This window comes from Brassica napus, chromosome A5 (genome assembly GCF_020379485.1).
Source record: "Brassica napus cultivar Da-Ae chromosome A5, Da-Ae, whole genome shotgun sequence".
Lineage (NCBI taxonomy): Eukaryota > Viridiplantae > Streptophyta > Magnoliopsida > Brassicales > Brassicaceae > Brassica > Brassica napus.
Genome location: NC_063438.1, coordinates 27326917 through 27350896, shown reverse-complemented (window position 1 = coordinate 27350896; position 23980 = coordinate 27326917). Strand labels below are relative to the sequence as shown.

General features: G+C 29.8%; 3 protein-coding genes across 3 annotated transcripts; all 3 read right to left on the bottom strand.

Annotated features, from left to right (window-relative positions):
• Window positions 1-9470: 9470 nt before the first annotated feature.
• Window positions 9471-15592, bottom strand: LOC111212963 (agamous-like MADS-box protein AGL80). Its single transcript, XM_048780117.1, has one exon. The coding sequence runs from the start codon at window positions 13173-13175 to the stop codon at window positions 12165-12167; it is 1011 nt and encodes a 336-aa protein (XP_048636074.1). The 5' UTR covers window positions 13176-15592; the 3' UTR covers window positions 9471-12164.
• A 2428-nt stretch (window positions 15593-18020) lies between these two features.
• On the bottom strand, window positions 18021-19020 carry LOC111212966 (hydrophobic protein RCI2A). Its single transcript, XM_022714610.2, has 3 exons — window positions 18837-19020; window positions 18598-18726; window positions 18021-18274 (listed from the first exon to the last, which is right to left on the bottom strand). The coding sequence occupies exons 1-2, from the start codon at window positions 18915-18917 to the stop codon at window positions 18643-18645; spliced, it is 165 nt and encodes a 54-aa protein (XP_022570331.1). The 5' UTR covers window positions 18918-19020; the 3' UTR covers window positions 18021-18274; window positions 18598-18642.
• A 2331-nt stretch (window positions 19021-21351) lies between these two features.
• Window positions 21352-23854, bottom strand: LOC111212964 (probable inactive protein kinase DDB_G0270444). Its single transcript, XM_022714608.2, has 2 exons — window positions 23559-23854; window positions 21352-23121 (listed from the first exon to the last, which is right to left on the bottom strand). Exons 1-2 carry the CDS (start codon window positions 23601-23603, stop codon window positions 21613-21615), a joined length of 1554 nt encoding a protein of 517 aa, XP_022570329.1. The 5' UTR covers window positions 23604-23854; the 3' UTR covers window positions 21352-21612.
• Between the last annotated feature and the right edge of the window lie 126 nt (window positions 23855-23980).

The window sequence follows — 23980 nt, the reverse complement described above, 5'->3', positions numbered from 1 at the left end:
CGATTTTATAGTGCTTAGTCCACCAATCTAGGGTGTATTATAAAGTTTTACTACATTAATTGACAAATGTAGAATGTGTTTAGAAATTTTAAAACAACCCCAAAGATCATATGCTTCATTATTAGAGCATTTACCGAAAAAATCAGTATTTTCGTAAGGGTTAGCCCATAGATTTTGACAAAAATTCAAAAATATGAAAAATCTGTTTTAATGCATAGTTGCATGCTTCACTAACATATGATGAAGTTCAAGGAGGTTTGGAACGTTTTTTGTCTCCGTTTTTCTAGAGAATAGCGATTTTATAGTGCTTAGTCCACCAATCTAGGGAGTATTATGAAGTTTTACAAAATTAAGTGACAAAAAAATAAAACGATGCCCATGTACCATGAAAATGAGTTTAATATACATTAATACAAATGTAGAATGTGTTTAGAAGTTTAAAAGTAACCCCAAAGATCATATGCTTCATTATTATAGCATTTACCAAAAAATTCAGTATTTTCGTAGGGGTTAGCCCATAGATTTTGAGAAAAATTCAAAAATATGAAAAACCTGTTTTAGTGCATAGTTGCATCCTTCACTAACATATGATGAAAGTGATAGAGGTTTGGAACCTTTTTTTGTCTCCGGTTTTCTAGAGAATAGCGATTTTATAGTGGTTAGTCCACCAATTTAGGGAGTATTATGAAGTTTTACTAAATTAAGTGACAAAAATTAAAACGATGCCCATGTACCATGAAAATGAGTTTAATATACATTAATACAAATGTAGAATGTGTTTAGAAATTTAAAAAACAACCCCTAAGATCATATGCTTCATTATTAGAGCATTTACCGAAAAAATCAGTATTTTCGTAGGGGGGGTTAGCCTATAGATTTTGAGAAAATTTCAAAAATATGAAAATTCTATTTTAATGCATAGTTGCATCCTTCACTAACATATGATGAAGGTCAAAGAGGTTTGGAACTTTTGTTGTCTCCATTTCCCTAGAAAATAGTGATTTTATAGTGGTTAGTCCACCAATTTAGGGAGTATTATGAAGTTTTACAAAATTAAGTGACAAAAAAATAAAACGATGCCCATGTACCATGAAAATGAGTTTAATATACATTAATACAAATGTAGAATGTGTTTAGAAGTTTAAAATTAACCCCAAAGATCATATGCTTCATTATTATAGCATTTACCAAAAATTCAGTATTTTCGTAGGGGTTAGCCCATAGATTTTGAGAAAAATTCAAAAATATGAAAAATCTGTTTTAATGCATAGTTGCATGTTTCACTAACATATGATGAAGTTCAAGGAGGTTTGGAACGATTTTTGTCTCCGTTTTTCTAGAGAATTGCGATTTTATAGTGCTTAGTCCACCAATCTATGGAGTATTATAAAGTTTTACTACATTAATTGACAAAAAAATAAAACGATGCCCATGTACCATGAAATAGAGTTTAATATACATTAATACAAATGTAGAATGTGTTTAGAAATTTTAAAACAACCCCAAAGATCATATGCTTCATTATTAGAGCATTTACCGAAAAAATCAGTATTTTCGTAGGGGGGTTAGCCTATAGATTTTGAGAAAATTTCAAAAATATGAAAATTCTGTTTTAATGCATAGTTGCATCCTTCACTAACATATGATGAAGGTCAAAGAGGTTTGAAACTTTTGTTGTCTCCATTTCCCTAGAAAATAGTGATTTTATAGTGGTTAGTCCACCAATTTAGGGAGTATTATGAAGTTTTACAAAATTAAGTGACAAAAAATAAAACGATGCCCATGTACCATGAAAATGAGTTTAATATACATTAATACAAATGTAGAATGTGTTTAGAAGTTTAAAAGTAACCCCAAAGATCATATGCTTCATTATTATAGCATTTACCAAAAAATTCAGTATTTTCGTAGGGTTAGTCCATAGATTTTGAGAAAAATTCAAAAATATGAAAAACCTGTTTTAGTGCATAGTTGCATCCTTCACTAACATATGATGAAAGTGATAGAGGTTTGGAACCTTTTTTTGTCTCCGGTTTTCTAGAGAATAGCGATTTTATAGTGGTTAGTCCACCAATTTAGGGAGTATTATGAAGTTTTACAAAATTAAGTGACAAAAAAATAAAACGATGCCCATGTACCATGAAAATGAGTTTAATATACATTAATACAAATGTAGAATGTGTTTAGAAGTTTAAAAGTAACCCCAAAGATCATATGCTTCATTATTATAGCATTTACCAAAAATTCAGTATTTTCGTAGGGGTTAGCCCATAGATTTTGAGAAAAATTCAAAAATATGAAAAATCTGTTTTAATGCATAGTTGCATGCTTCACTAACATATGATGAAGTTCAAGGAGGTTTGGAACGTTTTTTGTCTCCGTTTTTCTAGAGAATAGCGATTTTATAGTGTTTAGTCCACCAATCTAGGGAGTATTATAAAGTTTTACTACATTAATTGACAAAAAAATAAAACGATGCCCATGTACCATGAAAGAGAGTTTAATATACATTAATACAAATGTAGAATGTGTTTAGAAATTTAAAAACAACCCCAAAGATCATATGCTTCATTATTAGAGCATTTACTGAAAAATTCAGTATTTTCGAAGGGGTTAGCCCATAGATTTTGAGAAAAATTCAAAAAATATGAAAAATCTGTTTTAATGCATAGTTGCATCCTTCACTAACATATGATGAAGGTCAAAGAGGTTTGAAACTTTTGTTGTCTCCATTTCCCTAGAAAATAGTGATTTTATAGTGGTTAGTCCACCAATTTAGGGAGTATTATGAAGTTTTACAAAATTAAGTGACAAAAAAATAAAACGATGCCCATGTACCATGAAAATCAGTTTAATATACATTAATACAAATGTAGAATGTGTTTAGAAGTTTAAAAGTAACCCCAAAGATCATATGCTTCATTATTATAGCATTTACCAAAAAAATCAGTATTTTCGTGGGGGTTGTTAGCCCATAGATTTTGAGAAAAATTGAAAAATATGAAAAACCTGTTTTAGTGCATAGTTGCATCATTCACTAACATATGATGAAAGTGATAGAGGTTTGGAACCTTTTTTTGTCTCCGGTTTTCTAGAGAATAGCGATTTTATAGTGGTTAGTCCACCAATTTAGGGAGTATTATGAAGTTTTACTAAATTAAGTGACAAAAATTAAAACGATGCCCATGTACCATGAAAATGAGTTTAATATACATTAATACAAATGTAGAATGTGTTTAGAAATTTAAAAAACAACCCCTAAGATCATATGCTTCATTATTAGAGCATTTACCGAAAAAATCAGTATTTTCGTAGGGGGGGTTAGCCTATAGATTTTGAGAAAATTTCAAAAATATGAAAATTCTGTTTTAATGCATAGTTGCATCCTTCACTAACATATGATGAAGGTCTAAGAGGTTTGGAACTTTTGTTGTCTCCATTTCCCTAGAAAATAGTGATTTTATAGTGGTTAGTCCACCAATTTAGGGAGTATTATGAAGTTTTACAAAATTAAGTGACAAAAAAATAAAACGATGCCCATGTACCATGAAAATGAGTTTAATATACATTAATACAAATGTAGAATGTGTTTAGAAGTTTAAAAGTAACCCCAAAGATCATATGCTTCATTATTATAGCATTTACCAAAAATTTAGTATTTTCGTAGGGGTTAGCCCATAGATTTTGAGAAAAATTCAAAAATATGAAAAATCTGTTTTAATGCATAGTTGCATGCTTCACTAACATATGATGAAGTTCAAGGAGGTTCAAAACGTTTTTTGTCTCCGTTTTTTTAGAGAATAGCGATTTTATAGTGCTTAGTCCACCAACCTAGGAAGTATTATAAAGTTTTACTACATTAATTGACAAAAAAATAAAACGATGCCCATGTACCATGAAAGAGAGTTTAATATACATTAATACAAATGTAGAATGTGTTTAGAAATTTTAAAACAACCCCAAAGATCATATGCTTCATTATTAGAGCATTTACTGAAAAATTCAGTATTTTCGAAGGGGTTTAGCCCATAGATTTTGAGAAAAATTCAAAAAATATGAAAAATCTGTTTTAATGCATAGTTGCATCCTTCACTAACATATGATGAAGGTCAAAGAGGTTTGAAACTTTTGTTGTCTCCATTTCCCTAGAAAATAGTGATTTTATAGTGGTAAGTCCACCAATTTAGGGAGTATTATGAAGTTTTACAAAATTAAGTGACAAAAAAATAAAATGATACCCATGTACCATGAAAATGAGTTTAATATACATTAATACAAATGTAGAATGTGTTTAGAAGTTTAAAAGTAACCCCAAAGATCATATGCTTTATTATTATAGCATTTACCAAAAATTCAGTATTTTCGTAGGGGTTATCCCATAGATTTTGAGAAAAATTCAAAAATATGAAAAATCTGTTTTAATGCATAGTTGCATGCTTCACTAACATATGATGAAGTTCAAGGAGGTTTGGAACGTTTTTTGTCTCCGTTTTTCTAGAGAATAGCGATTTTATAGTGCTTAGTCCACTAATCTAGGGAGTATTATAAAGTTTTACTACATTAATTGACAAAAAAATAAAACGATGCCCATGTACCATGAAAGAGAGTTTAATATACATTAATACAAATGTAGAATGTGTTTAGAAATTTAAAAACAACCCCAAAGATCATATGCTTCATTATTAGAGCATTTACTGAAAAATTCAGTATTTTCGAAGGGGTTAGCCCATAGATTTTGAGAAAAATTCAAAAATATGAAAAATCTGTTTTAATGCATAGTTGCATCCTTCACTAACATATGATGAAGGTCAAAGAGGTTTGAAACTTTTGTTGTCTCCATTTCCCTAGAAAATAGTGATTTTATAGTGGTTAGTCCACCAATTTAGGGAGTATTATGAAGTTTTACAAAATTAAGTGACAAAAAAATAAAACGATGCCCATGTACCATGAAAATCAGTTTAATATACATTAATACAAATGTATAATGTGTTTAGAAGTTTAAAAGTAACCCCAAAGATCATATGCTTCATTATTATAGCATTTACCAAAAAAATCAGTATTTTCGTGGAGGTTAGCCCATAGATTTTGAGAAAAATTCAAAAATATGAAAAACCTGTTTTAGTGCATAGTTGCATCATTCACTAACATATGATAAAAGTGATAGAGGTTTGGAACCTTTTTTTGTCTCCGGTTTTCTAGAGAATGGCGATTTTATAGTGGTTAGTCCACCAATTTAGGGAGTATTATGAAGTTTTACTAAATTAAGTGACAAAAATTAAAACGATGCCCATGTACCACGAAAATGAGTTTAATATACATTAATACAAATGTAGAATGTGTTTAGAAAATTAAAAAACAACCCCTAAGATCATATACTTTATTATTAGAGCATTTACCGAAAAAATCAGTATTTTCGTAGGGGGGGTTAGCCTATAGATTTTGAGAAAATTTCAAAAATATGAAAATTCTGTTTTAATGCATAATTGCATCCTTCACTAACATACCGTTTTTCTAGAGAATAGCGATTTTATAGTGCTTAGTCCACCAACCTAGGAAGTATTATAAAGTTTTACTACATTAATTGACAAAAAAATAAAACGATGCCCATGTACCATGAAAGAGTGTTTAATATACATTAATACAAATGTAGAATGTGTTTAGAAATTTTATAACAACCCCAAAGATCATATGCTTCATTATTAGAGCATTTACTGAAAAATTCAGTATTTTCGAAGGGGTTTAGCCCATAGATTTTGAGAAAAATTCAAAAAATATGAAAAATCTGTTTTAATGCATAGTTGCATCCTTCACTAACATATGATGAAGGTCAAAGAGGTTTGAAACTTTTGTTGTCTCCATTTCCCTATAAAATAGTGATTTTATAGTGGTTAGTCCACCAATTTAGGGAGTATTATAAAGTTTTACAAAATTAAGTGACAAAAAAATAAAACGATGCCCATGTACCATGAAAATGAGTTTAATATACATTAATACAAATGTAGAATGTGTTTAGATGTTTAAAAGTAACCCCAAAGATCATATGCTTCATTATTTTAGCATTTACCAAAAAATTCAGTATTTTCATAGGGGTTAGCCCATAGATTTTGAGAAAAATTCAAAAATATGAAAAATCTGTTTTAATGCATAGTTGCATCATTCACTAACATATGATGAAGTTCAAAGAGGTTTGGAACGTTTTTTGTCTCCGTTTTTCTAGAGAATAGCGATTTTATAGTGCTTAGTCCACCAATCTAGGGAGTATTATAAAGTTTTACTACATTAATTGACAAAAAAATAAAATGATGCCCATGTACCATGAAAGAGAGTTTAATATACATTAATACAAATGCAAAATGTGTTTAGAAATTTTAAAACAACACCAAAGATCATATGCTTCATTATTAGAGCATTTACCGAAAAATTCAGTATTTTCCTAGGGGGGGTTAGCCCATAGATTTTGAGAAAAATTCAAAAAATATGAAAAATCTGTTTTAATGCATAGTTGCATCCTTCACTAACATATGATGAAGGTCAAAGAGGTTTGGAACTTTTGTTGTCTCCATTTCCCTAGAAAATAGTGATTTTATAGTGGTTAGTCCACCAATTTAGGGAGTATTATGAAGTTTTACAAAATTAAGTGACTAAAAATAAAACGATGCCCATGTACCATGAAAATGAGTTTAATATACATTAATACAAATGTAGAATGTGTTTATAAGTTTAAAAGTAACCCCAAAGATCATATGCTTCATTATTATAGCATTTACCAAAAAAATCAGTATTTTCGTAGGGGTTAGCCCATAGATTTTGACAAAAATTCAAAAATATGAAAAATCTGTTTTAATGCATAGTTGCATCCTTCACTAACATATGATGAAGTTCAAGGAGGTTTGGAACGTTTTTTGTCTCCGTTTTTCTAGAGAATAGCAATTTTATAGTGCTTAGTCCACCAATCTAGGGAGTATTATAAAGTTTTACTAAATTAATTGACAAAAAAATAAAACGATACCCATGTACCATGCAAGAGAGTTTAATATACATTAATACAAATGTAGAATGTGTTTAGAAATTTTAAAACAACCCCAAAGATCATATGCTTCATTATTAGAGCATTTACTGAAAAATTCAGTATTTTCGAAAGGGTTAGCCCATATATTTTGAGAAAAATTCAAAAATATGAAAAATCTGTTTTAATGCATAGTTGAATCCTTCACTAACATATGATGAAGGTCAAAGAGGTTTGGAACTTTTCTTGTCTCCATTTCCCTAGAAAATAGTGATTTTATAGTGCATAGTCTACCAATCTATGGAGTATTATGAAGTTTTACAAAATTAAGTGACAAAAAAATAAAACGATGCCCATGTACCATGAAAATGAGTTTAATATACATTAATACAAATGTAGAATGTGTTTAGAAGTTTAAAAGTAACCCCAAAGATCATATGCTTCATTATTATAGCATTTACCAAAACATTCAGTATTTTCGTAGGGGTGTTAGCCCATAGATTTTGAGAAAAATTTAAAATATGAAAAACCTGTTTTAGTGCATAGTTGCATCCTTCACTAACATATGATGAAAGTGATAGAGGTTTGGAACCTTTTTTTGTCTCCGGTTTTCTAGAGAATAGCGATTTTATAGTGGTTAGTCCACCAATTTAGGGAGTATTATGAAGTTTTACTAAATTAAGTGACAAAAATTAAAATGATGCCCATGTACCATGAAAAAAAGTTTAATATACATTAATACAAATGTAGAATGTGTTTAGAAATTTAAAAAACAACCCCTAAGATCATATGCTTCATTATTAGAGCATTTACCGAAAAAATCAGTATTTTCGTAGGGGGGTTAGCCTATAGATTTTGAGAAAATTTCAAAAATATGAAAATTCTGTTTTAATGCATAGTTGCATCCTTCACTAACATATGATGAAGGTCAAAGAGGTTTGGAACTTTTGTTGTCTTCATTTCCCTAGAAAATAGTGATTTTATAGTGGTTAGTCCACCAATTTAGGGAGTATTATGAAGTTTTACAAAATTAAGTGACAAAAAAAAAAACCGATGCTCATGTACCATGAAAATGAGTTTAAGATACATTAATACAAATTTAGAATGTGTTTAGAAGTTTAAAAGTAACCCCAAAGATCATATGCTTCATTATTATAGCATTTACCAAAAATTCAGTATTTTCGTAGGGGTTAGCCCATAGATTTTGAGAAAAATTCAAAAATATGAAAAATCTGTTTTAATGCATAGTTGCATGCTTCACTAACATATGATGAAGTTCAAGGAGGTTTGGAACGTTTTTTGTCCCCGTTTTTCTAGAGAATAGCGATTTTATAGTGCTTAGTCCACTAATCTAGGGAGTATTATAAAGTTTTATTACATTAATTGACAAAAAAATAAAACGATGCCCATGTACCATGAAAGAGAGTTTAATATACATTAATACAAATGTAGAATGTGTTTAGAAATTTTAAAACAACCCCAAAGAGCATTTACTGAAAAATTCAAAAAATATGAAAAATCTGTTTTAATGCATAGTTGCATCCTTCACTAACATATGATGAAGGTCAAAGAGGTTTGAAACTTTTGTTGTCTCCATTTCCCTAGAAAATAGTGATTTTATAGTGGTTAGTCCACCAATTTAGGGGGTATTATGAAGTTTTAAAAAATTAAGTGACAAAAAAATAAAACGATGTCCATGTACCATGAAAATGAGTTTAATATACATTAATACAAGTGTAGAATGTGTTTAGATGTTTAAAAGTAACCCCAAAGATCATATGCTTCATTATTATAGCATTTACCAAAAAATTCAGTATTTTCGTAGGGGTTAGCCCATAGATTTTGAGAAAAATTTAGAAATATGAAAAACCTGTTTTAGTGCATAGTTGCATCATTCACTAACATATGATGAAAGTGATAGAGGTTTGGAACCTTTTTTTGTCTCCGGTTTTCTAGAGAATAGCGATTTTATAGTGGTTAGTCCACCAATTTAGGGAGTATTATGAAGTTTTACTAAATTAAGTGACAAAAATTAAAACGATGCCCATGTACCATGAAAATGAGTTTAATATACAATAATACAAATGTAGAATGTGTTTATAAATTTAAAAAACAACCCCTAAGATCATATGCTTCATTAAATTAGTGGACTTAATGAACATCGTTTTAATTTTTTTATCAAAAATTTAGTAAAACTGCATATACTTCTTAAATTAGTGGACTTAACTACTATAAAATTGATATTCCCTAGAGAAATGGAGACAACAAAGGTTTCAAACTTTTTTGAGAAACGGAGACAACAAGGTTTCAAACTTTTTTAAACATCATCATATGTTATTGAAGGATGCAACTATGTATTGAAACAGTATTGTCATATTTTTTAATTTTTTTCAAATTCTATGTGTTAACCCCTACGAAAATATTGAATTTTCGGTAAATTCTCTATACAGTGAAGCCTATAATCTTTAATGTTGTTTTAAAATTTCTTACCACATTCTAAATTTATGTTAATTTATGTTAAACTCTCTTTCATGGTACATGAGCATTGTTCTTATTTTTTATCAATTAATTTACTAAAACTGTATATATTCCTTAAATCAATGGAATAACCAGAGTCAAATCGTTATTATCTTATGAAACAAAGACAACAAAAGTTTCAAACAATATTGTCATATTTTTTGAATTTTTCTCAAATTCTATGTGTTAACATGTTTCTATGTTTCTTCTTGTGAGGAGTCAGTTTATAAAGTTGTGGATGGTTGAAATGAAATAGTGTTTTGACTTCCAGTTGGCAAATGTTGCTATTAATTAGATGAAAATCCTTTGTTAATTGTATGATATGTGCAGGCCCGACCGGGGGGATAGGCAACATAAGAAGCTGCTTAGGGTGCATGGACTGTGTTTAAAAATCTTACGCTACATATTTTCATTATTTTTATATTTTCTATATTGGCTTAGGCCTTAAGCAAATTTTGAAATATATGCACCGGTCCTGGATATGTACGTAATGCCACGTCGTATGTAATCACTAATCAGTAACGAAAATTTATTGGTGAATCCTCACTGTGAGATTATTTCTTTTTTTTGCAAAAGACTGAGATTATTTCTCAAATAACATAAAAGGCTACTAAGACTTTTTCATCACTAAGGATGTAATCACTTGTATAATTCGGATAATACCATCTTAATAGCTTTAAAATGTAATTTTATAACAGTGAAAAAAATAATTTATGAAGATACATATTGTAACTAAAGTTGGTAAATTGCTGGTGACGTGTGTGTATACGAGTAAGTATGAAACTTATAGGCATTCATCACGTTAGCTGGAATGACGCATACTACATTGACTCAGATCACTTACCTATTCTTAGCCTTTAGGATTAAATGACTATTTATGAAATCATATCTATAATCTATCATACATTGCATCTCGGAATAATAATTAATAAATTATATCTTATTAATTAATAAATTCTCGGGATAATAATTTTATTCAGGTGTTTAATAAGTTTTACAGGTTGCCAAATAGTTTATTGAAAAAATAACAGCTCTTTATTTTTTATTCTCAAAACAACATTATGGGGCCAGTTTTAATCTCTGAAATTATGATTATTTTTTATCCTCAAAACAATATTTTATTAAAAAAAAAAGGCTTTGATAAAGGCTATTTGATTCTACGTACCATTTAACTAATTATAAAGATAAAATAAATTTCCGATAAAATATCTTAACAAACCCATAAAATTAATTATGGGGCTGAATCTAATAATCTAAGAAATTAAAGCATGTTAATTTATCTTTGGATTCGGCCCCAAAAGAGTAGCAACTACTTACCACTAACCTACTAATTAAAGTTTGTATAAAGTTTACTATTTACAAAGAAACACATATTTGTATTCAAATCAACGTTAAAGTAATTCAAAACATTTGTCAAAGGATAACATAACATGCTCTCAAGTTTAAATAAACGTATATAATTTTGAATTATTAAAATTCAATAGAAAATATTCCATTCTCAAAAATTATCTAAATAGATTAAACTATTCTATTAATATTTAATAAATATAATTTTTCAAGAAACTATCTAAATAGATTAAGACTATTCAGTGATTAAAATGCTATGTAAAACTTAGATCTACTAACAAGAACTTGGTAATATATTAGGTAACCGCTTTTTACTCAATGTCCCATAACCCTGAATCTAATCATCTAGGATCATGTGAACTAATTTTTTGTATTTCTGTTTTGTTTTAAAAAATCAAATGATTTTGACATTTTCCTTTTTTCTGTTTTTTACTATTCTTTTCTTATATGTTTTTATTTGACTTCTTGACAATATATATACTGCAAGTAAATTCTTCGAGTCTAATATATGAACTATTATTTTATTACTTATTATTTTTCATGTGAACTAATATATGTACTCCACGTCAGTTCTTCAAGTATAATATAAAAGAGATTTACTAGAGAAATTTTAAATTTTATTGAATTAAAAAGATGATACATAAATATATCTGTGTAAAACAACAACAACAACAACAACAACAAAAAATGTTGTTGTTACTAAATGTCCCATAACCCTGAATCCAATCATCTGGATCATGTGAACTTAATTTTTGTATTTCTGTTTTGTTTTAAAAAAAATAAAATTATTTTGACATTTTCCTTTTATTTTTTCTGTTTTTACTATTTTTCTTATTTGTTTTTTACTATTTTTCTTTTTTGTTTTTTATTTTTTGACAATATATGTACTTCACGTAAATTCTTCAAGTCTAATGTATGAACTACTTTTTATTACTTATTATTTTTTCATGTGAACTAATAATATATATACTGCAAGTCAGTTCTTCAAGTCTAATATAAAAAGAGTTTTTTTTTGAAACTCTAATATAAAAAGAGATTAACTAGAGAAAATTTAAATTTCATTGAATTATAAAGATGATACATAAATTTTTTTTGTTTTTTGATCAATGATGATGATACATAAATATATCTGTGTAAACAAACAACAACAGCAAGAAATGTAGTGCAATAAAAACTAAAAACACACAAATTCAATAACGTTTAACATCAAATAAAACGGCAACACAAAGAAAACACGTGAGAGTAATCATAGCTTTGTCGTCTTATCATAACGTGAACGTCGTCTCTCCAAACCTTAACGAAACCAAATATTATTGGGAGGAAATGGAGCTGTAGCAGGTGGCTCACTGCCTGAGGTGCCGGGTGGTGGTGGAGCAGCGGAGGATTCACCTGGGAAGAACTGACGCTGCGGAGCAGCGGAGGACTCACCTGGGAAGAACTGCTGCGGCTGCGGCTGAGGCTGGTTAGGCTGACGGTAGTGATGGGCATTGTCCGTATATGGGAACCCCATTTGGTTAGCAGCATAAGCCATGTGCTCAGGATGGTTCATCATCTCCATAAACTGGTTATGGTTATGAGACTGCTCGTAGTATCCAGCAAATGGGGCAGATGGTTGATAAAACATCTGCTGATTCTGAGGAAACGGGTACATTTGATTGAAAGATGCACCCGCAGCAGCAGCAGAGGAGGAGGAAGAACCCACCTCATGGACAGCAGCGGCTGGAGCGGTTGCACCTTCCAGGAGGGGCAATGTTCCAGCCGGCTCAGAAGGATCCTGATCCATAGCCGCAGCAACAGCATTGGAGGATTCACCAATCTCCATGTTTGACGAGCCTAGTATAGTCTCAATCCTGCGATCAAGACAATGAAGATACTGGTCAATAAGAAAGCCTAGATCGTTAAGATCCATGGCTCTAGCACCCGCCACTCCCATGTTCCCCATGAGACATTGATACATGACTTCAGTGAAGTGAGCCTCCCTGTTGTCCCTCGTCTGCTTCTTCAGAAGTTTTCCGGCTTTCTCTATCCTCTGTTTGACGTACTCCTCTTGATTGACCATGTTCTTGTGCTGGTCTAGTTCCGGCAGACTCCGGAAAGCAGCAATCACTTGCTGGATGCCATCAGCATCAGGCCACACCTCAGGGGTAGGATCGTAGGGACTGTAAATGATAGCCCCAGCGGCAATCCCACATAGAGTGGATAGCTCATGCACTTTTTTGAGCAAGCCTTTCTTCCTCTTTTTGTATGTGGCTTTTCTCGAGGCGTTATTGAGGATGAAAGCAAGTTTCACCTTCCTCCTTGTCATGGTGTTTTTTTTTTTTGTGTTTGTTGTTGTGTGTTTGAGTTCATGGACGTGTGTGCCATTTTATAGGGACGGCGGGGTATGAAAAATTTGTCTTCATTTTATTTTTATTTTTTTTTGTCTTTTTAGGTAGAGGATATATTTTAGATTTATGACTAGTAAAAAAATAAAAATATTAACCACAGGTCAATAAAGATAAGATTAATATTTTTCTTGACTGTAGTTAATATTTTTTATTTTTCTACTGGTTATAAGTCTAAAATATATTCTCGAAAGACAAAATAATTTTTTATTTTTTTATTGTTTTTTTACTTTTAAATTTTTATTATTTTGTTATTTATTATTTATTATTTTTTTTATTTTATTATTTTCATTATTTATTTTTCAGGATCATATAAACTATATTTGCAAAAAAAGTTATAGCTATTTTGAAACAAATCATTGCAAACATGTGGGACAATTTCTAAGATTTGGTTTTCAATCATAATTTGTAAATTTAATTAAAATTCAAGTAGATAACTAAATACATATACACTAGTTTTTTGTTCAAATAAATATACATTCCTTTTTATTAAATTTTCTAGGCTATAAATATTTTTTAATAAGATTATACTATCCTATACATGCATCGACGTGTTTTCGTACTTGAGTAAAAATCTTTTTTCACAGGACTAAAAGATATTAGGAAAATGTATTTAGGAAAAAAATACTGGTAAATCTTAAAAATTTTAACATAATATTTTACTGAAACAGATTTTATATTTAGTCCTTTGATTCTTTGATAATTAGATATACATGCATTTATGCATTAATAGATAAATTTTTTTTTACTTTCTCGATACTTAAATGCATGTAAATCTAATTATCTATTAATCAATGGACCAAATCTAGAATTTGTTTCATTAAAAAATTATGTTACAGAATTCAATATTTACCAGTATTTGTTTCCTAAATACTTTTATCTAATATTTCTTAGTCATATGAAAAAGACTTTTTACATTTTTCAAGTGCGGAAACACGCTTCTCACTATTATTTTGCAGAATGCAAATTAAAATTTGGTCATGAAGAAATACATTTATTTATGTATTGATACTAAGAAACGCAATGCAAAAAAATCTTATACAATTTATGTTTACTATTAAATTATTCTCTTCTTTAGAAAAGAAAATAAAAAAATAAAAAAGTAAATATTTATCTTGAAAATGGAATTACAACACTAAATTTATAGTCTTTATGAAAGTTTTACAGTAATTAAAATATATGTCATGCTCACGCCTAACGATAACTAATTTTTAGAAAATATGATAATATTAAATTAATATGGTTTGATATAAATAAATTAAAATTAATTATTTTAACTATTTTAATGTAGCTTTGTAAGTAATGACAATATTTTTTATGTTTTTTTAAACAATGAACAAAGCCAAATATACGATAATCATATAAAATTTTTCGAAGTAGGAATTTCAAGAGACAACATTCAAAGTAACAAACAAAATTCAACTCTTGTAGTTATTTTTTAAAAAACGTTAAATCCAAAACATAGTTAAAATGAATTGAAATATACTGAAATATATATTTCAAAACAAAATGATGATAACGTTCATAACAATTCTTTGAAAAAGATACATGTAATTAATCAAATCATAATTAATTATAAAATATATTTATTAGCAAAGAGTTTAAAATTAGACTCCTAAATTTGAATACTGATTGAACATCTTCTTGATTTGTAGAGATATGAGTTCAGTGACTTCTAATAACTTGTATCAAAAAATCATTATTGTCACGATTTTTTTATAAAATTTAACTTTGTAACAAGTTCTTATTTTCAAAATCTCTACAAAAGAAATTTCACTAAATTTTTTAAAATGTAGTGTAAATAAGTTTTACCTTTCATTTGATCTTGACACGATAATCTCTTATTTTGAAAATCTAAGAAAAAAAATTCATTAAATTATTTAAAATGTAATGTAAATAAGCTTTACCTCTCATTTGATCTCGACGGCGATAATCTCTTATGTTTTGCTTTGGATTTATAATTGTAACGTAGATTTCTAAAGTGATCGCTATATATAATGTTTTCGTTATAAAACAATGAAACGTGTCATTATTTTCATCTACCAACAAAATCTAATATTAACTTTGAATAACTTTAGGTAACTAATACAGTTTTACTATTTTTACGTAGTCAAATATTATAGAATATGCTTATATTCATATAAATATAATTATATTTATTTAACGGTAATACAATACTAGACTAATGTATATTTGAAACAGTTGTTATTAAGGATTTAATGAATTTTTATAATATTCAACATTACATAACCTTAAAAATAAAAATACAACAAGGCTCCATCAATCAATTTATTTTTAGAAACATATTGAGATATTTGATTTATTAATTAAAGAAGAGAACATGTTTAACATTTATTTTTTATATTAAATTTTTATAATTAAATTTTATTCTCAAAATTTATTTATTATAAATCATAATAAAAATAAATTTAATATTTATTATTTTATTTATAATTTATTTATTTGGTTTAAATTCTTGTACATTTTAAATTGTCATGTTTGAATATGTACATTATATATATATATATATATATAATATGTCAAAATGAATATAAAATAATATACATATACGATTATAAATCCAAATTTTATTTTTAATATTTATATATGTCAAAATGAATATATTAAAATTATAATATTTATGCTTCTATTATTACCAGTTGTTTGTTGTGTCTATAATTTTTGATTGTTGTTGTATCTATAATATATTCTTAACATAAAAAATTAAAATATTACATGTGTTAGAAAATAAAATAAGATTTATCCATTATTTTCTGAAATAATATATTTTATTAGGATAAAGACGGATTTTTTTCTAAATATGGTGGTATATTATTTTTGTCAACAAAAGGAAACATATATGGCAAAAAAGAGATATATGTATTGTTGAAATGTTCATCATTTTGAATAACTGATATGTTCAAATCTTTTTAAATATTTCCATTTTTTAACATTAGCATTTTCAAACAAGTTTATGTGTTAGAAAATAAAATTATAGTCATCATTCCCTAAAAGAATATTTCTTTCTGGATGAGTACAGATTTTTTTCTAAATATATTGACATTTTTTTTCAGTCAACAAAAGAAATATATATATCTATATATGTGATGTGGATGACGACGACTGATATGTTAAAAAAAAAAAAAAGAGTGATGACGACTGTATTTTGGACAATATAATCATCATTCTCTAAAATAATATTTTTTCTGGATAAGTGGAGATTTTTTTCTAAATATAATGATATTTTTCAGTCAACAAAAGAAATATATATACATATCTATATATGTGATATGGATGACTACGACTGATGTGTTAAAAAAAAGGTGATGACGACTGTAAAGACAATATACACATATATGAGAGATTGTTAAAGTGTTCATTACTTCTTCTTCTTCTTTTTTGAAAACAAATTATATAAGTAATATATACCGATATGTGTAAATTAATTATAGAACATAATTATTTTGACGACTTGCATTTGACATGCATTTTTTTACAATGTTGTCTTTTGTTTTCCAATGGGGTACTTACTCAATTTAGACCATTAAAAAATAGATCAACAATTACAGCAAGCCCAATATAGGCCCAACGTTTTTAGTTTTGACGAATAAATTAACTATTACCGCAGGCCTAACATAAGTCCAATATTTGAAAGTTGAGTATGTAACATCTCCTAATAACAATAGTTTTAGTTAGAATTAGAGAATCAATAATAACTAAACTTTTTGAATAACAAGATATTTGAATGAATTTTAAAAAATTTTAAACCTATAACAATGAATTCTACTAAGATTTTTGAAATCCAAAAACCAGCAAATTCACTTACCAATAATCTCTCTCAGAGAAACTAATTGAACCATATAAATAAGCCAGGAGCTTGGTTAAGTTGTGGAACCAGGCTGATCTAATTATGGAGGAAGATCACTTTTTGCATTTTCTATTGAATTTTTTTCATGTAGTTGTAGTCTGTCGCCTGCTGCTAAGGATCCGCGTAACTAATAATATGCTTATAGACTAGACCAGATCGTGTTCAAAATGCCTGCAATGATGGATTTTGTTGCACAAGTAGTGAGAGTAAAATGAAAATTGTTGTTAATGACTTTCCTATGCCTACTTGTATCCTGCATATCCCTAAAAAAAAGAGTAAGTTCCTCATCCATTTAGCTTATATATACAACATCAGCTCCTACACATGAGCTCTTACAATAAAGTGGAGTGTCTTTTATTTTTAACGAATTATTTCTTAGGTAGGGTCGATCATAAGCATGGGCTAATGAAGTAGTGATATATAGTTTCCAAAAAAAATTAAAAATTGTATATACAGATCTCTAAATTTATAAAAAGAAAGTTATACAATTGTTTTACCAAATTGTATATATGTATTCCTCAAAATTTTAAGATTGGCTCTAAAACAGATGACATGCACCATGAAGTTGCTTCATGGACATGGAATGCTCAAGATGAAACACGTGGGATATGTCGGATGGCGTTTCATGGTTGTTGCCTTGATTGCTGACTTCCTGACGATGAATGCGTAAGTGAAGTTCTGTTCTTTCACGTCTTCACTTTATATATGTATTGCTAAGTTATTTTACTTGCCTATTGTAAAATGAACAAAAGTGCTTGTCGGTATGGGCAAATTCAATTTGATTCACGTGGATTATTTCGATTAAGGTTATTTAAGTTGGTATATCAGAATTGTGCTATCAGATAATAATAACCGGTGGGTGAATGCTTTGTTTGGTGTGTCTCATGGCTATCCCAGATGGTGCCACAAGTGTGATGATGGTCTTATAACGTGAGGTTCAGATATTTCATGGTGGTCTTATGCGACCCACCAAGACAACATAATTCCTAGTAAACACAAATTAAACAATCGAATAAACAAGAACTTCACACAAAAGAAGGATTGAGAGAAATTGTATAATAACAATGCAAAACACAGCAACGATAAAACTCTGATGAAAGAAACGATGAATCAGTCACACTAAGAGACGAAAACACGACGAACCTGTTGTTCCTGCACAAAATAACAAGAGTCTATTTTAACCCAGAGAAGTTAATCTTTATCAGTACTTTTAACCCTAGTCAGTTTCCGAAAACGCTACCAAGTTGAGTACTATAAAGTAGAAACAATATCTTAACTTGAATTAACTTGAAACGATCGTATAATAATTTTTTTACTTTTTAGAATTTAGTTTAGTGTAGGTTCACCACCTAACATATACTTCATTTTTCCAATGCAAAATCTTACTAATACAAACAAAAAAAAAACTAAACCAAAAGATGACTTCTTCCATGGACATGTACGTATGTAACATAGTAGCTAGAAAAAAAACTTACAAGGAGATGAGGATACATGAAGAGAGGATAGATGGAGGTAAATGATCATTTGGTGAGGACATAAAGAGCGTAGAGGATCCCAGGAAGATACCCAAGCAGCGTCAATACCAAACATATCCAAAACTCAACCTAGCAACAAAAAAAAATTTATTCCAAACTTTTATTTTTGAGAATATATATAAATGTGAAAACAGAACTACATATGAGTTGATCAAAGGAAATGAAAAAAGTGTAATTACCCCGCAACCATATCTGAGAAAGACGCCAAGAGGAGGCAAGAGGATAGCAAGAAGAATATCTATGAAAGTAGCTGTTCCCATTCTCTTTTAAGCTCTTTTGAAGTTCCTGTGAAAATTGTTAAAGCTTCAATATGTGTGTGTTGTGAGTGTTTTCTTGTTTACTCTCGCCTTCATGTATCTCGCACTATATAGACCAACTTTTTGAGATATGTATGACCCACGTGGTGCTTACCGTTTTTTTTTTTTTATTCGTCTTTCTTTTACTTAAAAGTTAATTGAGAAACTTTTCCATTTTGATTTAGGTTCCTAAAATTTCGTAATTACTGATTAGCATTAGCGCGTCCGTCTTTCTTTGCGCGTCGCATAATCGTGTTAATGTGATGTCGGCAGCAATACATGTAATCAGTTTCAAACATTACGATCCCTTTTTGTAATGTTGTAACCGACATTAAAACGTTTTATGTAAATAAACGTAAGTAATTACATTCACTTATGTTGCACTTATTTTAAATTTAGAAACAAATTAAGTAGATGATAACTCTCAAATCAATAATTTGACTATTTCCTGAAATGTATATTCTCTAAGATGATGTTGTTCCTTATATTTTTAGTTTTTACTCGTATGTTTGAATCAGACTAAATGATAAAAAACAGTATTATATCATATTCATCAATATTTTCCTAAAACTTGTGGTTGAGAAAAAACATAAAAATTCCTGAAATATTAAATGAGTCGCAATATTGATTTGAGACTCCTGTGTCATGTGACGATGGCATACACCAATTTTCTTGGATTTATCCATTCCACACCCAAAAACAAAAAAAAAGAAGGAAAAATTATATATCATTTATAAAACGGACGGTGATATGGGCATGGATACAGATAGATCCGTGCACGAGAAGTAACAAACTTAATAAGCGTGTTCGACTACATTTTGACGTAGAATTAACTTGCTAAATCAATAATGCTATTTGAGATATGATATTTGGTGTAATTATATGGACCAATCTCCGCCGTGGAGGCAGGCGAGAGGTATGGCTACATATATAACTCTAGACCTTCTTCCAAGAACATGACACCTGAACCACACGCACATGTCTTCAGGTCTGTAAACCGACTATCCACGTTATCGCGTGAATTCATATCAATATACATGCATGCTTGGGTGGATACTGTATTTAGTATGAATATATGGACTTATTGGTCGGTCTACGTCTTAATAACCGGTAATTAAGTATAATTATCCAAAGCTAAAATCAAGAAATTGTGGTGTGTTGGCATATACGTACGTATCCTTTACTTGTTTAGGCTTCATATTTAACTTTTTTTTTTTTCTGGAGAGAACTAGCGTAAAGAGTTATTTAGCTAAACCAATCAACCAACATTAAATATATAAATGACAATAAAGCTAGCTGTCATGAAATAAAATAAAATATTTGGAGCAAAGCACGATATTTAAGATTCTTTAATGTGGATCATCCTACTCTGGCTTCGTCTGACAGCATATGTTCGTTCTTCCTAAAGTTGCTTTTTTGACACACTCACAAACGCACTTTCCACAAAACCATTACTACTTTAATTATTTATTGTTTTTATTGAACTATAAAATATTATGGCCGACGCTAATGCATAACCGTGGCATCGTACTGACACCACAAATAGTATTAGATAGAGATCAACCTACTTTGTATATGATGTCTTAATCAAAATGGTCGTTATCTCCTTTTTTCTTGTTATAAAATATGTGGTATATCTTTTACTTTTTTAAACCTATATTTTGTTCTCATCATTTCAAACCTACCATCTCCAATGGTATATTATTTTGAAGAAAAACATCAAAATTTAAAAAAAAATACTTTTTCCAATGATATATTATTTTGAAGGAAAAAATAAATTTATAAATAGTGTTCTTTCAAATTTGATGTTTCACTATTCACAAACTCATTTTTTCCTTCAAAATTATGCACCATTAAAAAAAGTTTTCTCTCATTTTTTGTTTCCCTCGAAATGAATGTTTTATAAATTGGTTCTTAAAATTTTATATAATTATGTTTTATATTTAAAAAGATTCAATATATATGTTTTATTCTTTAGAAAAGTTACTAGTATTTTAGTAAATAATGTATAAATTTGTATTATAAGTATTTTGGAAATAATAGTAAGTAGTATTTTCTGAAGAAAAAAATGAAGAAAACTATTGAAGTAAAATGTAAATTTATTTTGAGTTTATTTTATTTTAAAGGAAAAAATGACGTAAATCATTAAAGATGCTCTAATATCTCAAAATTTATTCGTTCCACTTTTGATGTTATTCTTTTCTTTGATAGAAAATGTCAAGAAACAATTATTGTAAAAGAAAAATTCTTCATTTAAAAAAAAAAACTATTCTGCCGACGTTGGGTACTTGGATCTACTCTATACAATACTTATTGGATCTTGAATGGGAATCAATATGAGCCCATTACGGCCATTTTCAAAAGATCGTTTAAACGGGGTCGTAGCCTTTCCACCATATTAACGTAACGTAAAAATACTAATGAATGATGAATACAATAATGTTGAAGAAATTTCTCAAACACACATCCATAACAACAAAGCCAAATCTTTGTAGGTTTACAGACATATAAGTTATAACCACACAAAGCCATAAAACACAAAATAAAAAAAGAATGTTCTGTTCTTTTTCCCCCAACCCAAAGAAGCAAAAAAAAACCAACAAAATAAAGTAAAATACCTGAAAAGACTTTAAAGGAACCCATGACTCTTTTACTTTAATCACTTGGCTTTGATGTCTTCTTTGGCTTCTTGAGTTGAGATAGTCTTAGAGCTTGGAGATTTACCAATGATTGCTTTCTTTGCCTTAACAAGAGACTTCTTCACCTTTGACATGATGCTGTTTGAACTTTTTTGCTTGACAACAACTTCTTCTTTGGTTGTGACTTCTGGCTCTTCGATCTCTTTAACAACGGGTGGTGCTGTTTCTACAGCCTCTGGTACTTTCTCTGTGACTGATTCCTCTTGTTTGTTTCCTTCAGTTTCTTTCAAAGTCTCTTCACTCTTGACATCTTCAGTGTCCTTCTTGATGTTTTCTTCTTCTGTAGCTACTTTAGTGGCGACATCTTTTGTTTCACTTACGTTCTCTGGTTCATCCTTTGATGGTTCTTCCACTACATGCTTCTCTTCGGTGATGGCTTTCTCAGTGACATCAGCAGGAGAAGAAGCGTCTCCTTCTGTCTCCTTTTTGGGGGCAGTGTCTGAATCTTGGTTTATAATAGAACCAGATTCAGAAGTCGTCTGTTCATCCTTGGAGTCTTTGGTCTCAACAACAATGGTATCCTCCAGCTTTCCCACAAGCTCATCCTTAGCTTGTTCTGTTGTTTCAGGTGTTGTTTCCGCTGTTTTCACTACTTCAACTTTTTCAGAAGCTTCTATCTTTGGCTCTACTTCAAGAACCTCAACGTCTTTGATCTTGTCTTCTACAGTCTCTTCAGGTACTTCTCTAACAAGTTGAACAACATCAACTTGTTTGCCTCCGGCTGATTCAGAAACATCAAGCACCTTGCTCTCCTCCTTATCTTTGTTGTCTTCTTCAGCTACACATTCAACGGTTCCCTTCTCTTCTGCTTTCTCCACATCAAGAGCTTCAACCTTAACTTCTTCAACACTCTCTTTCAAAAGTACTGGTTCCTTAAGCTCCACTTGTACAGCTACCTTCTCCTCACCATCTTCATCTTTTCCTTTCCCTTCCTCTTTCTCTGCATCACCAGCTTCGACCTTAACTTCTTCAACACTCTCTTTCACAAGGGCTGGTTCTTTAACTTCCACTTCTTCAGCTACCTTCTCCTCACCATTTTCAACTTTTCCTTTCCCTTCTTCTTTCTCTGCATCACCAGCTTCAACCTTAACTTCTTCAACACTCTCTTTCACAAGGGTTGGCTCCTTAAGCTCCACTTCTTCAGCTATCTTCTCCTCACCCTTTTCATCTTTTCCTTTCTCTGCATCACCAGCTTCAACCTTAACTTCTTCAACACTCTCTTTCACAAGAATTGGTTCTTTAACTTCCACTTGTTCAGCTACCTTCTTCTCACCATTTTCATCTGTCACCTTCTCCGTAGATTCCTCTTCTTTCACAACTGCTGCAACCTCCTTTACGTCTGCAGCAGGAGTTTGACTGATGTTCTCCTCCTTAGTAACAGCCAGGCTTGAATCTGAAACCGGTTTATCCTCCAAAACAATCTCTTTCTCCATCAACTTAGCCTCCTCGTCCACCTTGTTCTCCACTGGCTGCATCAGATAATAGTAAAACCCCTCTTTATTATTCTCTTCTTAGAAAAACCACTAACTAACTATTTTGGAATTTTAATCATATGTAATAGTGTCAGAATAGTTTTCTAGAAAACGACAGACAAAGATGGTTTCTGATAACATCCATGTTCTATAATAATCTACAACTTTTTTTATTAAAAAAAATTCCTTCTAATTATTGCTCAAGAATTCTCCAGATTCTTACAGAACAAGAGGGTTAAAACCATGTTGAACATTACAAAACAAGTTTTTATTTATTCTAACTTAACGTTCCTAGTTTCAGGTACAAAACAAGTATACTGATTCTTACTAGAACCAAAACATGATACAGAAAATCTATTTATGGAGCTTAAACGCATAAGTAACATACAAACATATGTAATAAGATTCTATGGAACATAGGGAGAATATCTGACCTTTTCAGATGTAGTTGCAGTTGCGGTCTGAGAATCAGAAGCCATGATAAGAAGATTCAAGAACAAAAAAAAGTAATGGACAGGGTTCAACTTCACAAAACTTGTTGAGATTTTTATTTAGCAGAGTTGTTTTTGTTGAAGAAGTTAGTTTTGACTGAGAGAGAACTTAAAAAGGAAATGATTAGGTGGAAAGGAAAAAAAACACATACAAAGTGGGGAACACTAGATAGCTGTCACTCACCCTAATACCAGGGTGTCAAAGTATATCATCAACACCACTCTCTAATATTCTTCTTTTTTTCACTTTCTTTTATCCCTTTTTACTATTTTATTGCTTTTTTTATTCTTATCCATTACCTGCACTTCTTGGATACTTGTGAAATCAAATTCTTTGTGTGGGACCAATATGTTGACATTTATCA